Source organism: Acipenser ruthenus, chromosome 12 (genome assembly GCF_902713425.1).
Source record: "Acipenser ruthenus chromosome 12, fAciRut3.2 maternal haplotype, whole genome shotgun sequence".
NCBI classification, from domain to species: Eukaryota; Metazoa; Chordata; class Actinopteri; order Acipenseriformes; family Acipenseridae; genus Acipenser; species Acipenser ruthenus.
Genome location: NC_081200.1, coordinates 39,266,864 through 39,285,423, shown reverse-complemented (window position 1 = coordinate 39,285,423; position 18,560 = coordinate 39,266,864). Strand labels below are relative to the sequence as shown.

At 40.6% G+C, this 18,560-nt stretch overlaps 1 protein-coding gene across 2 annotated transcripts in view; it reads left to right on the top strand.

Annotated features, from left to right (window-relative positions):
* Positions 1-18,560, top strand: part of pde4ba (phosphodiesterase 4B, cAMP-specific a) — a 106,182-nt gene that overhangs the window by 4,388 nt on the left and 83,234 nt on the right. Inside the window, exons 2-3 of one of the 2 annotated variants that reach the window (XM_034028988.3) lie at positions 12,167-12,283; positions 15,981-16,219. In XM_034028988.3, coding sequence (XP_033884879.3) covers positions 12,242-12,283; positions 15,981-16,219 — 281 coding nt within the window. In that variant the 5' untranslated portion in view covers positions 12,167-12,241. Of the gene's footprint in view, positions 1-12,166; positions 12,284-15,980; positions 16,220-18,560 lie in introns of those variants that run through there. The other variant, XM_034028990.3, reaches the window with a different exon arrangement.

Here is an 18,560-nt window from a genome sequence, read left to right as displayed (position 1 = left end):
CCTGTTATATTGCAGAATATAATTATTCATATTTTCATCTAAGAACACTCAAGGTGTCATGGTTCTGAAATGAAGCCAGTGTACAGCAGATATAATTTTTCGTTTTCAGCTTCAGCCGTAGCCTAAAAAAAAAGAAGCCTTATTAATCTTCAGGAAAGAAAACCTCATGCTGTTACAGCAGAATATATTCCAAAGGATGTCACAAAGTCCAGATCTACTGAAGATGCCATCTGTGTGTGCTATTTAATCTCTAATAAACTACATTTAATTAATACATGTCTCACTTTTGTTCTGGTTGGAATATGATCTCTGAACAACCAGTTCCCACATTTAAATGATCTTTCGTTTTTCAGCTTTCCGTCGGACTGAAGTCTCATTTTCCTCGGTACTGTACCAGACGGAAGGATAGTCATTTCAGAGGCTTTTAGGGCAGATGTGTCCTGGAGGAAATGCCTCACTAATTCCATGCTGTGCCAGTTTCAGTGAGTTGTGGGTCACTGTTAAGAGACAGTATCATTTGGTGTCGTGCTGGTAGACACATTTCTCTGCAGACTTCCTCCCTACATTCATGTTTTATTTTTTTATAGTCATAGATTTTATATTTCATAGAATTCTTGACACTGTAGCATGATGTTTTGTATTGATCGTTGAGATTATCAGCTATTGACTGACAGGCTGATAATCGTTGCGACAGGTTAGGCAGACAGCCCTTAACTGTGTTTGCTCCAGATGATAACGTAGGTGACAACTGGAAATGCCATCATTGGATTTATAAGTACTGTTAATAACTAATGTAACAATTAATGCCATGCTTTTCATTAATTCTACTGCCTTTAATTAATTATTTAAATATATGGTTAAATCTATATGAATGCCAATAAGAGAACCACTGTCTCAAGGTTGAGTTCAGTTTTCATATTGTGCACATTAGTCTGTTCATTCCGAGCACTGAGTATAACATTAAAACACAGGCTATGAAAAGGCTCTAGGTGAATGCTAGGTTTTAATGACCACGTTAACTAATGTGATGCGTACTCTCTCAATTCAAAACTGCATTATTACAAGAGATGACATTGTCTGAGGGGAAAACCTAGCAATTAGCCGATAACGTGGTGGCTGTACTCTTTATACTGTAATGAGACGCTGGTCGGGCGTTCTGTTAGCTGCGCAAATAGATGAATGCGCCCATTTACAGTCTCTTATATTACTCCAAATCTATTTTGAGGCTGAAAGAGCCATTAATGTCAAGCCTTATTTAAAACTACAAAGCATGAAGGTGTATTGTTTTTCTTTCATGTGATTTATTTTTTTCATGGAAATTGCCTCTAGTTATTATCGACTTAATTAAGCTGGTGCTGCTGTTTCTTTCTTTATTTATTTATTTCATTATTTATTTATTTATTTGGCAGACGTCTTTATCCAGGTATTATGGGGCAGTACAGGGTTGCAATGCAAGCTTCATAACTAAATACAGTATAATTTACAGTAAGTGCAGTAATACTAATAGAATACAATAACAAATAGGATGCAACAAGTTAAGATAACAACAAGTTATATCTGCAATGACATAGTAGTACAATAATACATTAGCTGAGAACTGTAATTGCCGTTGATTTTTTTCTTTGCTCGTAAACTCTTGGTGTAAAGCTCACATGAGTTCTTTAACAGAACATTTCCATGAATAGTAAAACATCCGTTAAATAACTCAGAAATGAAAGCTTTGTGAATGTGGGCCTGTGGCAAAGTACCCCGCCCCTGTGTGCATTTGTGTGTTCTGTGTATGTATGTATGGGTGCGTATGTTAATGTTGGTGTATAGATTGGTACACGGGATATAAACAGGTCTGTGTTTCACGTGTGTTTAAATTGTATATTTGTATTTAGGCACGGGATTGCACATCACGCACGTGCATTTAAAATATAATATGCGAGCACGGGGTTGCACAGAATTAATTCACGTGCTGGGATTCAAGTGAATAATTAATTAGTAAATGAATCCCAGCACAAACAGTATAAATAGATGCACGTTTAGTCACTCGTGGTTGGTGTTTGGTGAGTGGAGAACGGGAGAGAGAGAAGGAGAAAAGAAAGTCTAAAGTAAAGTAAAGTAATTAGTGTTTTCACTCACCGTGTTTGTCCGTTTGTCTGTTCACTGTTTAGTCTGTTTTGTTTGTCTCTTTATTTTGGCGTATAGTGCCGTGTCCCGTGTTTTTGTGTTTCAAACCTTTTATTTTCTGTTTATTAAATGCTGAGCGCGATCACGCGCCCAGCTTATACCAAACCACATCTCTCTGTGTATTCCTTCCTGCTTCCGGTCTGACGCCACCCACTCTGGCCGTCTTTGTGACACGTGGTGTCATCGTGGGATAGCCGCGCCTCCAAGCGTCAGACCAGGAGGGGTTTTGTTTAAAAAAAAAAATAAAAATAAAAAAAAATAAAATATATATATATAATGGCAGAAGACGCCATCAAACTGCGGGGCTGGTTCCTGGAGAATGCTGGGCTGGAGGACCAGTCTCTGCCCATGGTCGTCCGGGCCCTGTGGATGATGGACAGTGAGAGATGGGAGGCCTATCAGCAGGAACACACCCCAAACACCTTGGAGGAAGGTGTGGAGTTTGTCCTCAGCTACCTGGAGGCAACCATAAATGGAACAGCAGCCCAGGTAGCAGGACCACCAGCAGAGGAGTACCTGCTGTCCCCATCTCCACCAGCAGAGGGTGAGTACCTGCTGTCCCCATCTCCACCAGCAGAGGGTGAGTACCTGCTGTCCCCATCTCCACCAGCAGAGGGTGAATGCCTGCTGGTTTTGCCTCCACAGCCCAAATGGGAGGAGCCTGAGCATCCACAGCCCAAATGGGAGGAGCCCAAGCGGAAGGAGCCCGAATGTCCTACGCCTGAGTGGGAGGAGCCCGAACGTCCTACGCCTGAGTGGGAGGAGCCCGAACGTCCTACGCCTGAGTGGGAGGAGCCCGAACGTCCTACGCCTGAGTGGGAGGAGCCCGAACGTCCTACGCCTGAGTGGGGGGAGCCCGAACGTCCACAGCCCAACAGGGAGGAGTCGGGGCGTCCACAGCCCAACAGGGAGGAGTCGGGGCGTCCACAGCCCAACAGGGAGGAGTCGGGGCGTCCACAGCCCAACAGGGAGGAGTCGGGGCGTCCACAGCCCAAAAGGGAGGAGTCGGTGCGTCCACAGCCCAAAGGGAGGCAAGTCGGGGCTTCCACAGCCCTGGGACCCAAGCCACCAGCAGAGGGAAAATGCCTGCTGGTTCAGCCCCAAGAGCCAGAAGGGGAGGAGTTACAGGCTCAACCCCCTGAAAATTTTTGGGGGGGAGAAGGGCAGGATGCTGGTGTCCCCCAGCAGCCTCTCGCTATGCTGCTGAAGGCAGCACGGCGTGCACATGCCCAGCCGCCACAGCAGAGGGAGCCAGCACCGCCAGGAGCAGAGGAGCTGGAGCTGCCTCTACCTCCACCACCTCCAGGAGCAGAGGAGCAGGAGCTGCCTCTGCCTCCACCACCTCCAGGAGCAGAGGAGCAGGAGCTGCCTCTGCCTCCGCCACCACCACCGCAAGGAGCAGAGGAGCAGGAGCTGCCTCTGCCTCCGCCACCACCACCGCAAGGAGCAGAGGAGCTGGAGCTGCCTCTGCCTCCACCACCTCCAGGAGCAGAGGAGCTGGAGCTGCCTCTGCCTCCACCACCGCCCGGAGCAGAGGAGCAGGAGCTGCCTCTGCTGCCCGTACCTCCGCAGGGAGTACGGTGGCCGGAGCCCCAGAAAGGGGAGCTGCCGGCCACGAAGAAGGGGGAGGAGGTCTGGAGACCACTTTCCCCAGCAGCAGTTTCGCTGCAGGAGTTCTTGTGGCCGGAGCCCCACAGGAGGGAGCTGCCGGCTATGAAGAAGGGGGAGGTCGGGGGACCACCTGCCCCCGCAGCTTTTTCGCTGCAGGACGGGACCAACAGGCTGTCAGCCGTGCCACTACCGGCAGGGGTGCTGACAGCATTGCCAGCCAAGGGCCCACTGAAGCCTCCCTTCCCAGCCCGAGACTTTGGCCTGGACTGCTGGGTATTTAAGGGGGGAGGTGGCCGTTGAGGCCATGTGTGCTGCGCACAAGGGGGGGTATATGTGGCAAAGTGCCCCGCCCCTGTGTGCATTTGTGTGTTCTGTGTATGTATGTATGGGTGCGTATGTTAATGTTGGTGTATAGATTGGTACACGGGATATAAACAGGTCTGTGTTTCACGTGTGTTTAAATTGTATATTTGTATTTAGGCACGGGATTGCACATCACGCACGTGCATTTAAAATATAATATGCGAGCACGGGGTTGCACAGAATTAATTCACGTGCTGGGATTCAAGTGAATAATTAATTAGTAAATGAATCCCAGCACAAACAGTATAAATAGATGCACGTTTAGTCACTCGTGGTTGGTGTTTGGTGAGTGGAGAACGGGAGAGAGAGAAGGAGAAAAGAAAGTCAAAAGTAAAGTAAAGTAAAGTAATTAGTGTTTTCACTCACCGTGTTTGTCCGTTTGTCTGTTCACTGTTTAGTCTGTTTTGTTTGTCTCTTTATTTTGGCGTATAGTGCCGTGTCCCGTGTTTTTGTGTTTCAAACCTTTTATTTTCTGTTTATTAAATGCTGAGCGCGATCACGCGCCCAGCTTATACCAAACCACATCTCTCTGTGTATTCCTTCCTGCTTCCGGTCTGACGCCACTCACTCTGGCCGTCTTTGTGACAGGGCCTTTATGCCAGCACACGAGGTGAAGATATGGATTCTTAAAGCTGTTTAATCCTGTGTGGAGTAGTGGTTAGGACTCTGGACTTCACCGGAGGGTTCTGGGTTTAATCCCAGGTGGAGGACACTGCTGCTGTACCCTTGAGCAAGGTACTTTACCTAGATTGCACCAGTAAAAACCCAACTGTATAAATGGGTCATTGTATGTAAAAATAATGTGTAAAAAATAATGTAATTGTATGTAAAAATAATGTGATATCTTGTAACAATTGTAAGTCGCCCTGGATAAGGGCGTCTGCTAAGAAATAAATAAATAATAATAATAATCCAAATCTTTAACACAATTTGTTTCTGGAAGGAAAAAACCCACCAATTACAATCCTAAAATGAAATGTCTGAGTTTTATTTCTGGTCTGGTAACTTTTATTGTGTTAAATAATAATAGCCTCATGTGTTTGTCTTCCTTCCTTCCCCTTCTTTATCTCAACACTTCTCACATGTGGGATCTTCTTGATACCAATTAGTTTTATAGGCGATTGAGAATGATTAGGGCAGAGCTTTACAGTTGTACCATTATGATCAATATTACAGCAATTTCTGTTATTCACTGGGGCATAAACGTATTCCAGACAAACTCATAGAATGGGCAGATCCTTCTGTATGTGTACAGGTGGTCTTTGATCATTTCCTTTGATCTGTTGGCTCAGTCCGTGTTAAAAACTGACTATACAAACACTGCAGATAAAGTCTCTCATCTATGTTGTACGTTTTTAATAATAGTAATAGTATCTTGTGCGTTTAGGTTATTCCTTTCAATCGTAAATATGATTTAAAGCAAAAGAAACCCCCAGTGTGAGTGTTCTTGACCATGTATAGAAAGTAATTTACTGAGGTATGATCATGATGTTTACAATATACATTATTAATGTGGTGCTCCTAAGAATGGCCTATTAGGACCCCTCAGAGGACCACACAACTTGTAGTTAGCAAGTCGAGCGATACTTGACTGGGGTTTTACATCAGGAGTCCCAATTAAATCTGATCATCAATCTGCCTTGACAGTTCTTATCTTTGAGTTAATGATATATTCTAGAAGGATCCGGTCAAATCTTTTTAAAAACTAATTGGAGTTGCTCAGCAACCTTCAAAATGTATTGGATATGACTTCTTTCCAAAAATATTGGAACATGATCTCATAACTTCTCTTTTTTTTTTTTTTTCAAAAAGTCTAAAAAGTCAGGTGAATCACAGTTCACAGGATCCTTGCTGTAATACCTCACAATACAATACAAGTGTATATGTGTATTAAAAGAGATGCTAATTTATATATACTGTATAACATCATCTTTCTGTATGATTATATTAACCTGAGCCTAATATATTCCCTCTGAGCAACACATTTTCAGTTTTGTTTACTTTCATATACAGGTATCTTAACAAAGTGTGGAAAGCCTTGCAAAATGTAATTTATTGAAACAAAACATTTTATAAGCAAATGTATTGTACTGCAGATGGAAACTTGAAATAGAATTGCAAGTGTGGGCCAATATGCCCAAGCCTGTTTTAAAGAAGTCTGGTGCATTGCCTCAAATATAATGTACAAAAACATGCTTACTTCAAACTGCTTAAAAAGATATGATTATCTAGATGTTGTTTCAGTAGGTTCTGAGGTCAAATACTTGCTTGGGTAAATTGGATAAAGGAAACTGATCTATATTTCAGTCTCATCTACATGCAAAGAATGCAGTCTTGTTTCACCAGTCATCCACAATCTCAAAAACACTCAATATTAAATGGGCTACTGTCTTCATCAGTGTCAAACCTTTTGCACTGAAAGCTGTTGCTGTTCTTCATAAAATTAGCTGTCAGATCTCTAAAAGATAATGTCATTGGAAAAGTCCATAAAAATGTAGAAAGATAATGTCTGACAGCACAAATGATTCCTCACATTTACAAAACAAAAGCTCTGCACCTCTAACCTGCACTGTTAATTACATTTAATTAGCATGTTAGTGATTAATAACTGTAGCATAATAATAGATTGCATTATGGTTAGCCAAGATAAAGCGTTTTATTCAAGGCAGCATGCATTAATGTTACTGAAGTTGCATTTTGTAAATTATAGCATCTAGGTTTAGGTTACAGAAAATCGTGCTCCTCACTGGAAAAAACAAAGAAAAATGTCCTACTGTTGGATTCACTGATAGTCCTGGGAGGATCTTTGACAACAAAATTTATATCATTGGTAAATTTTATAAAAAAAAACATCTTTGTTCAGCAATGGATGTAGAGAATGCTGAATATCTGAATTGTCCTTCTTTTCTCATTTGTCATGTTTTGATCCATGCACCCAAGCTGGAGAATATTTTAATAAAATCCCAAATTAGGTGAGATTATACTTTGAGTCCCTGTGGCAGCATTGTATTATAATCTATACTACCTTTCATTTATTTCCAAAGATCATCCTATTTTTAGCATGCATTTTCTAAAGAGGGTGATTTACAGTAATACTCATCAGCTGTCTGTAGGTGTGTCTGTCAGCAAAGATTATCAGGTTACTGTACAGAACACTCCACATGACCGCACATATTCTACACAACCTACTTTAAGATCAGTGCTTTCTTTAAACATATGACCTTTAATAATATAGTGTTCTATTTTTCTGTAAATCATGATATAATTGCTTTTGTATTCAAGCAAACCCACCTAAAAAGAAATGGAAGTAACAGGGAGGCAAGCACAGTATCTTGTTTTTCTTCTAATCTGCGATCACCATCACCTTCAACAGAAAAAGACGAAATTCTAAACCAGAGATCTTTCTTTAGATTTAAGAACTCTGTCACAAACCCATCCGCTGTTAACGTGCAGCGGTTTTAAATGATGTCAAATGCTGCGAGGTCTGCTTGTCAGCACTGTGTTTTAAAATCTGTCTAGTCATGTGCACAGCATCGTTAATGTAGGTCTGTGGTTGAAAAGGTCAGAAGTTAGGCCTGGAGAATTAAATCAAATCAGTTTCACCCATATACATGCCCTTCGTACAAAGTAATAGATAATGACAAATAACACTGTAGCTGTAATGTCAAAGCCAATGTCAAATTAGTATTGATGCTTCCCAGCTAAATGGCAGGGAAGGCATGTGGATCTAGAAATGGCAAAGATTGCAGTTGTTGGGTATTTTAGTGTCGACAATGTCAAGGAAGAGTCTGTGTTTGTCAGGTTGTTTGTGTTTATTTGATTTCTTTTTGGTTGATGGAGTTTGTGTTTTTGCATTGCTGTGTGTGAGTAGATGTTTTGGGACTCTACACACTTATTGTTTTTGTTCATGATCACCCCAGGGGATAGAGTTATGCAACAGCTATGCATTTTCTTTATCTGTATTAAAGGTTAAGCAGTATGTGCTGTGGTACTGTAGCAAAGCGTGACCCAGGGGCCCACTCACTCACACTGTGCAGCGTGAAGACCTGCTGTGATTGCTATGAATACGAGGTATTGAAATGGGAGGGTCAATAGAAGAGGGTAGACCCGTTTTCTGCTTCATTTATTATATACATTATTACCATGGACTGTAGGTGGTAACCCTTCTTCTTGTATCAGCTGTTAGATATTACTGTAGTGTTTTCACTCCTCATTAAATTTGTTCTTGATGTACTGGTATGACTGAGATGAATGAATAGCCTGTGTATTGAAGACCATTGCTTTTACAGATATACACTAGATGTTTTTTTTTTTTTTTGTCTAGCGTAGTTTCTTTATGAGTAAAGCTTATACAGTAAGTGTTTTTTAGTAGTGACTAAACAAGTCTGCAGATTGGTTAGCATGATCTATAAAACTGGAATCAAGTTTACAGCATTACTTGTGTTATTCTTTGCTCAATTCAGCTTTACTCTTAAGACTTAATGATTGGTTTGTTTTTCATAGGCATGGTCTTTGTAAAAAGCTGGAATGGAGCCCTTGCATTGATTGTATTGCTCTGTGGAGCAAGCAGAGCATTACATTAGATACATACAATATTAAAGAGGCCTTGAATCCAAGGCTTTAAATATACAGCACATGGGAAAAAAAAACAAATCTAATGGAATGAAAATGTCGCTCTATGTGAAGTACATTTTTTTTCCAAATGCTTCTCCCCAAGATGATGGTTCTGCCAGTTCAGTGATTTTATATTTTTAAGCTTGTTCGGTTGTAGTGGCTGTTCCAATCCCTGGCACAGACGGCTTCTATTTTTTCCTCTGGCAGCCAGACAGTGTTGTAGAGCAGATTCAGATGCGTTTCTTTGAATAAGGTGTCAGGAGTTATTGTACTGATAAGTAAGTAAATCCTTTGGAGCCACACCTTGGAGAATACTAATCCCAATCTCAGAGACAAGTCTATTAATCAGCCACTAAATACGAATCCCAGTCTCGTAGACAAGTCTATTAATCAGCCTCTAAATACTAATCCCAATCTCGTAGACACGTCTATTAATCAGCCTCTAAATACTAATCCCAATCTCGGAGACAAGTCTATTAATCAGCCTCTAAATTGGTTTGTGAGGACCAGTGCATTTCGTGTTGAGGTGTTTTGTAAAACAAAAGGAGCATGTATTCACTTCCTGACATATTGATATATTGGGATTTGATAATTCTGAATCATGAAATGACCAAAATCTTGATAATTACATGGACTTTGTAATGCATTGTTTTACAAGGATACCAGTGTCTTAAACCAGCAGTGCCATCACAACCACATTCAGTTCTACACTAAAATAGAATTATTTGGTTTATATTTATCATTTGGGACACAAGCTTCCTCGTCATCATCCATTAAAACCTTCTGTTTTGTAGCTGTGCTCCTACTATTACTTGCAACAGCAGAGGGTGTCATCTTAAAGCTCTGTTGTATTATTACACCTAAGAGTGACAGCATTCCACTGAGCTTCCCCTGCTACCTGGAGCACTTCTTTAACTTGACAGCTCTCTTCTGTACTGTATGTTCCCAGGTGAGTTACATCTCTTTCCTTCCCCTACCATTGGAATGGGATTCTACTTTCTCTGTTTTGATTAAATAAGTATTTTAAAAATGAATGTAACCACTGTTTAGTTATACAGTGCATATATGCGCTTACAATGTTGCATCACAGTGTGCTTCCCCCACAACAATCGCAGTAAAGTCCAAAGAGCAAAGACTTCTGAGTCTGAAACGTCCACCAGAAGAGGAAAAACCCAATACTCAATGGTACTCTCAACTCCCAGTTTACAGGGTAAAAAAGAGGCTCATGTTGAAGATTGGAGTTAAGCTATTGGAGGACCTTTTATTATTATCAAACATTCAAAGAGCCACTGAAACTTTAGTTGAAGCCTTGATCCTGCCCTCCAACTCTGCAACTCTGGCATCCCTCTGGAGGCTGGTATTTATCAACTCCAATTCAAATATAAAAAACCCAAATCTTGTCTTGTGTACCCTCTTTTCAGCTGGAATATAACTCAAGCAGGTGTTTGACATGTAATCTCAAATAACACTGCTCAGAGTTCCTATGAAAGAGGAACACAAGCTTGATCTGATTGCAAAGCTTTAATATTTCATGCTCTGTCTCAGTTTATGAAAAGTCTTATCTCCAAATGATACACACAAGACGGGGAGCTGTACTACACAGACAGAGTGCAATGGTGCTTTGTGTGAGCAGAATATTGATGCTACCAATACCTTGTTCTAGAAATCCTGATTGGAGTTCCAGCTGGAAGTGAGCTCAGAGTCCATTAAATGCAGGGAATTAAGCTTCTGCTTTGTTTGCTTGAAATCACAAGAGCCAGATATCTATATTGTCCTTTTTTTAAAGCATATCATACAGCTATGGCCAACAGTTTTGCATCACCCTACAGAATGAACTAATTTTGCTTCATAAAGCTGAATGAAACCTGCTGAATAATGTTACGTTAAGGTATTGGATTACATACCACTTTGTAGTTTTCCATACACTTAAAAAAAACTGGCAAAAATTGAACAATGTGACGTTTCAAAATTTGTCATGAAATGGCTGTACTACGATTATGGCTTCCGGTAGACTTTTGCAATATCCATTTGTAGTTTCTTTGATTAAATGATATTAAATAAAATATCTAAATGATGTTCACATAGTTTATTATTATTATTATTATTATTATTATTATTTTTTTTTTTTTTTTTTTTTTAAATGTCTCAATCCTAAAATTCCAGGCGATGCAAAGCCTTTAAACAGAGCTGTATATTGCATAGGACTGGAAATCAGAATCATACTGCTGGTAATAAAGCTGACAGGTGGTGTAACTTCAGTTGGGGATTTATTAATCCACATAGTTTTTCATGGACCTTTAATCTTTTGCAGGAATCTTTCTAATCATAGCGCTTTAATACATTGCATTATATCATGAAAGCAGATTAATTTGTTATTTTCCATATGTAGGTTTGCTAAAGTATTATTAATTGAATTGTATCAAACGGCTATATCCAGGGACAGTTTTATCTGGACTGTGATGTAGAAGTAAATCTGTAATAATTCCTACTTCCAGTATTATCTGAACACGAACAAGTTTGTAAATGAATAAATTCAATGAAAATGCATGGTGACGTAAATAGCAACAAGACAAAAAAGGAATACAGTGAACAAGGAAACGTACAGTTGGATCTTTGACACAAATTGACCCTTTACTCCAGAAAGTCCTAGACAAACTTCTGTAATTGGATATGTGTGTGGATATATTTGAAAAAAAGGCATCTAGTAATAGGATAAATAAAAAGCCCCAAGGTATTAACTGAAAGCGCCGTGGTTTAATAGAACTGAAAAGTCATTCTTTTCATTTTAAATGTCTGTTCCGGTCTCAGCTTAATAATGGATTGGCTGGTAGTTTTAAAACAATTAATTGCAATAGAGCTGTGCTAAAAGCTGTGGGAGCCTGCGAGGATTAAGAATAGATGGAGTTTAATTATTTAACTTAGAAATGTTCATGTCTGTAACGTTTTATTGTATGTTTTAAAAAAAGAGTACATTTATTGTACAGCAAATAATAACATAAATAAAGACCAACACATCTATTTCAAATCCAGTTCTGGCTGTTGATCTGTTTATGCTTTGAATGTTGCATGGGGTTGTGGGGATGGAGCACAGCGTTAAGAAAATCCATCACTGCTTATGCACCTTATTCCACAAGTTATACCACATACCATACGGTGAATATACTGTAGGGCGCACACAGGGATAACAGCTGTTTGTCAGGATACAAACTTTTTAAATATCACACATTTCTGCCCATTCTGTAGTTGGAGTAAACTAATACTGTATTGACCTCCCTTCATATGAACAGTTTTAAATATACAATCCCAGTGGTATATTTGAATGTACTAACCAGTGGCAGGTCTTGTAGCACTGCACTGAAAAACAGCTTTGAAATATCCTAGCTTGTATTTCTGTTTTGTCCAGGAGGTGCATTCTTGCGAAGAGTTGCTCGGACTAATCGAATTGGGATCTGCCCCGAACGTCGGCCCGTTTCCCACCATGAAGAAAAGTAGGAGTGTTCTGACGGTGTCTCCGGATGACGTGAGTAACTGTCCACATGTCAGGTGTTACCAAGTTGAATGGAATTTGAGTGAAACGCTGTGATTTCAGCTTCCATTTCAGCTTTCAAAGCTTTTAGATCAAATTGTATCTGACAGGCATGTTTTCCTGGGGAAAAGTCACACTGGCCATCTGTTCCCTCTTTTATATAATAATAAAAAAATGAATAATTTCTGTTGGAGAGCTATGGGTGGTAGCAAAAAGATTTGGCAAAATTGCCAAGTTTCTGCAAAAATAGAGTCATTTATTTTGTAGAAAAGTACAGACCAAAGGTGCTGGACAAACAGTGCAGGAGGGAAAAAGTACAAAAGTTTTGGTCAATTCAAGACCATCCTCCGTGACATTATTGCAGTGTCCTGGGTTTCTTATCAATTCAGTTTGCATCTTGTATCTTTTACCATAGATTATGTATTTATGTATTTATTTATTTATTTTTACTTTTGTTGTATATATTTTGGTTCTTTCTTTCCATTTGTCAATTATCAATCGCATGTGATTATATAGCAAATCATATCTGACGCAGTGGGTACAGCTATAGCTTCCATTCTTGTATTCATTCCATGATAGATAAAAATCCATTAATATTCTGAAGCAATTGGTGCTTCCTTGCATCATGATTAGGGTTTGCATTAGGCTGATTTAGTACCACAGTCACAGTCATTGGAGACTGCTCTAATTGTGTCCCTCTTGCCAGGTGGAGATTGTTTTCATTCTGCTTTTTCTTCCTGCAGTGTCGTTTTGTTGGCTTGGTTACCTTTTCAGGGATGCATTCATGTCATCATTCTGCAGCCTCCTCTATACAAAGCTCAAGTCCCTCCTCTTCCCTCCTCCTCTCCCCTCATTTGTCTCCTGTGTCATTGGGGTGCCAGACTGCCTGGGATTCTTCCTGAATCTGACCCAGTCTTCTTAAGATGCAGCCCAGCACGTAGTCCTCATTCTGCACAGCACACATATTCCTACCTTCTCCCTTGCAGAAGGCTGTTTGACATTCACTCCATTTGTACACAGGCATTATTCTCACTTTCTTAGAATTCTGAATACTTGCTTTTGAATATAAACTTGCTTATAAACTTGCTTTTGGTTATAAAGGCCTGGGGTGGTTCAAACTGATATGCAGTCAATCAATACTTTATTGCTGGGCTCCCGAGTGGCGCATCCAGTAAAGGCGCTCCACACGGAGCGCAGGATGTGCCCTACAGCCTGGAGATCGCAGGTTCGAATCCAGGCTATGTCACAGCCGATCGTGATTGGGAGTTCCTAGGGGGCGGCGCACAATTGGCCGAGCGCTGCCCGGGTAGGGAGGGCTTAGGTCGGCAGGGGAATCCACGGCTCACCGCGCATCAGCGACCCCTGTGGCCGATAGGACGCCTGTGGTTCTGCAGTGGAGCTGCCAGTTCTGTGTTGTCCTCCGGCACTATAGGTCTGGTAGCATTGCTGTGGATCCGCAGTGTGAAAAATGACGGCTTGGCAGGAGCATGTTTCGGAGGACGCGTGCTCCAGCCGCCGTTTCCCGAGTCGGCGAGGGGGTTGCGAGCGGTGGGCCGAGGATACAAATAATAATTGGGCATACTAAATTGGGGAGAAAACTGGGGTAAAAAATTGGCGACGACTAAATAAAAAAAAAAATAAATAAAAAAAAAAAATACTTTATTGCTATACTGCCTTTCATACAAAAAATATATCAAAGTGCTGTGCAGGACAAAACAGAAGAAAATCAAAATACAATACATTTATATAAAGAGTAAATAGAGAAACTCAGTTTAAAATTCAGTTTAAAAAAGCTAATCTAAAAAAGTCATTTTTCAATTTTGACTTAGTCATCAGCTGATGTAGCACTTCTGATATGAGGTGGCAGTGCATTCCACAGTCTGGGAGCACAGTGACTAAAAGCTCTCTCCTTTTTGTGTACACTCGTGGGAGGCACAGAAGGCCTCCATGAGCTGATCTTAAATCACAATAAGGTATATATGTGACTAGAAGCTCCTTTTATATGAGTCACTATCAATATGTAGATTTAAAATGTCTGTCATAGCAGCGGGCATAGCAAGGAAATCTGCAAGAAAAGGTAGGTTGGATTTGGGTGGACGGTAAATAATTGCAGTAATCATCGGTGATTGACCTTTTAAAGTTAAGGTTGGTACTAATGATTCAAAAGAGGAATAGCTTTATTTTGTGTAGCATTATAATTACAGCGGTGAATGGTAGCCAGCCCCCCACCCCACCCTACAAGGTGTGCCTTCTGAAAAAATTTATAGTTTGGGGGAGATGCCTCTATCAGTGACAGGAGCTCAGACTTGTCATTGCTTAATCCAGGCCCTGGAAACCAAGCAAGGTTCAGACTGCAGGACCAGATGGCAGTCAGGATCCAAGCCAATGGCAGGCTGGTGCAGGCATCACCGCATCAGTGCTTGAGCCGCAGTGCAGCTGGGCAGGGCAGCAGTTTGTGTCACAGAGGCTATTTTAAACCGGCCTGCTTACTACATTTGTAATTGATGTTATATGCCATGCAGGTTAAATAAAAATAATTCCTTCGTTCATTTTGCCTGTGCGTAAACCAGGGCCTGTGCTTGTAAACGACTCTACCTGCCGCCTGTGTAAAGGAGAGATATGGCAGAGCCCTGCTTCTCCAGTGCAGATCTGCTTCTCGGCTTGTTTTTTTCCCCTCTAGGGAACCATCGCTCTTCCTATAACCTCTCCATTCAACCTTCACCTTCACCGTAAACACCAGTCATCCATTGTAAAGACTTTAACTGACTTAATGCAAAAAATAAACCAAAGGCAAAATGAAGTTATCTTCAAAATGCTTCCACTTTCTATGGATTTGCTTTCTGTGCTGAAACAGGAGAAGAGAAGGCCCCACGGGCCAGCTTTGAAATACAAGCTGTCAGTTCTGTCTTTTTGCTCGACACTCCCTATTACTTTTCCTTTTCTTGTATTTATTTTTTTCCCTCTAGTCCTCCATTTTTATTCTACACACAGATCTTCAAACTGGAGTGTTTCAGTGCCTCCTGATCGTCTGCCAGTTCTGCCACTTGGGCAAAAACTCTGCCTGCCAAGTATCCATGTTTCCTCTATCACCAACCCCATCATCATTCACACAAGCATATGCTCCATCACAACCCCTGTCCCTTGTTTTTTTTTTAACTAATTGTTATTCATGAATAGCTGGCTCTCATTACACAGCAGCTGAAGGGTATGCAGCCTGAATGCATTGTTCAGCTCCACTGTTTATGTTGAGAATGTCTTCTGACTGAGACGGCTATGCCTTGAAATAGATACCTATCCTAAAGGATCCAAAGAGTCTTCATAAAGCAAGGGTGCCCTCTAGTGACCGAACCATGAACATTGTATTGCCTTTGTTTGCACCACGCATTTGCTCAGTTCAGTTGGTTATTGAAAAATAGAAATCAATCCAAAATATTTTTTTGATAAATTTAGTGCACTGGACAGGTGACAGAACACACCTGTTGAAGCTTACAACGGCAAAAATAATGGTTACAGGTTATAAACAATTCCTTAAAAAAAAAAATGAAGCATTGAAAACGTTTCATGCAAAGCCTGGAGATATAGATATGGATATAGATTATTATTATTATTATTATTATTATTATTATTATTATTATTATTATTATTATTATTATTATTATTTATAATAAGTGTCTCTACTGTACCTGTTTAGGGGAATAAAGACCCTCCTGACTGTGGCCTGAGCAAATCCTTCACCTCTTCAGCCAACACCCTGGGTGTGGATCTCCGGAGAGGCAGGAGACGGTACTCTGGCAACCTGCAGCTGCCGCCCCTGTCCTGGAGACAGGCAGAGAGAGCGAGGACCCCAGAAGAAGAGTTCATCCCAAGACCTACCACCCTCCCCTTCATCATCCCCCCTCGGATTGACATCACTCCAGTGGATCCTGAGTGGTAAGCTCTGTCAATCTTCCTTCTTGCCATGGGACGGTTGTTGGTCATAGGGAGGACCAGGTGCCACTATTTCTGATTCCTTCTGGCACAGTGATGAGGTGGAGGGGTTGTCTGGTGCCCGGTCCTACAGACACGGGTTCAACTGCTGTAGATGTATATCGGTGGTGACAGCAATGTCCTGTAGTGGAGGCGTATGTATATCTGTATAATGTCAGAATAAAGAAATATTTAGGAAACTGTCCACTTACACTTGAACATAAAGTTTGAACTGAAATGGATATAATTCAATTTTTTTTTTTAAACAGAAAACATTGGTGATTATGACATTACAATGGTTACTAATGGCAATATGCCCTCTACTGCTGGTGATGAATCCCATAATACACAAATATAAAAATGTTTTTTCTTTTCTTTAATAAATATCTTTGAGACATTAAAAAATACCGTGAAAAATGTGTATGCTTAGACAGTGGTCCACAGGTTTGAAGCCTATTTAAACTCTTTCAAAGTAAAATAAACTCATTACAAAAAGGCTTGTTTTCAATCACCTCCTGTGTTGTATGTGCAAACTACTGTACACCCTGCCTGCCCTTGTCCTTGTGTACGCATGACTACCAACACAATCTAATTTTAATGGATAACAAAATGCCTTGGAGCCATTGATAGTGGAGTCTAATGTAATAGGGTTGTGGTAGATGTAATTATTTGCATATCCACTAACCCTCTATAAGCAGAGATAATAAAGTTTTAATCGTACACTGTGGTGTAGTTCAGCCCTTGGGAGGAACATGTTTACCAAGTGCAATTACTTTGTTCAGCAGCCAGTTCTAGTGCGAGTGAACCCTGTCCACGCCTGGAATGCTGTGCCAGTGCAAACATCCTGGATCCTTGTGTTTGAGTGACAGTGCTGACTAGAGCCAGCATTCATCAAAATCAATAGATGCTCAATAGATGAACCATAGTCCCTTGCACAAAAGAGGCTGGATGCTGGTAACATACAGTAGAAGTTTGCAGGTTTTTATTTTATTGTTATGAACTCAAACATACCTAATGTGCTGTGCTGTGACCCGGACCACCTCATTTCAGTCTCTTTAAACACTGTGCTAATAATTAGTTTGCAGAGTTAACAGTGTTCATTAGATTAACCGTTTCTATGCAAACATTTCTTCAGGTGTAAGGGGAGTTTTAAAGAAGCAGGTGAAGTCATTTGAGTAAAGCTGAGGGAACATAATCCACTTTTTCAGGAACAGTGGCTTAAAACCTGGTTCCAGGAGACCTAGTTTGAGGCAACTTTGCTGTATCAAAGCCCAAGTCTCCCCTGGTGTGCCATGCAGTGGCCTTAAACCTAGTCTCCTGAAGCTAAGTTCCAAGCCACAAAGTGACTTCATGTGCCCTCCACGTAATACTAACCAGCTAAATACATGCGTGAAAATGCCAAGGTGATACATTTAACAAAGGTAGACTTCAAGCAAGTGAATTCATTAGAAATGCAAAAAGCAAGGAATCAAAATAAATAGTTTACATCAGCCAGCAGAGGGCGTTTATTTTTTCATTTACTGAGCTAACGGACCTTTGTTTTTGTGTTGTATCAATGGCTTTAAGCTCAAACTCATTTATTCTTGACTGCATGAATCACCACTGGGAGTCTATCCAAATAATCTTAAAACCAGCACCCTAAATCATTTCACGTTTCTCGAAGTCAAATAAAAAACAGCTAATGTTTCATTAATTGAAAATAACGACTTAGGTGTGTGTAGAGGGCCTTCAGTTATGTCAGTAGCTGCTTCTTGTTTCACTTCTAGTCCAGAGTGTTCAAACAATTAAACTGAAGAGTAGAACACCATGTTTTAAAACCTTTTCTTTCACATCCTGAGCTTTTTTAGTCATACATAAAAACTTAAAGGCAGGTGTGGCTCAAACTCCAAGGCAGTACAAGTCTTACTACCACCCCTCTGTTATTCCTGCAGCACCTGTGTTTTCTGCAAATCTGTATTGCCTTCCTCACATGTGTGTCCTATAACATAACTAATGGCAGGGCATGTTTTAATGCTGTAATTCAATCTCCAGGATCTGATGGCAAAATAAACCGTTTACAGTGTTGTCGTACAGGACCTGTCATCTAATATTCTCTATACTAAAGCGAGGCCAAAAAGTCATGTCTCCTTTTAGTGTTTTATATATTACCAGCTGTATGCATGTAATGCACATAATACTAATCTGCTGTATGCAGTAATAGTTGCAATTTTAATACACCAAATAGCTGTATTGGATTATTATTTCTCAATCCCTTTAAATGTGGATTGTGATGCTGTTGTCATGCAACATCATTTCTGTTTGAAGA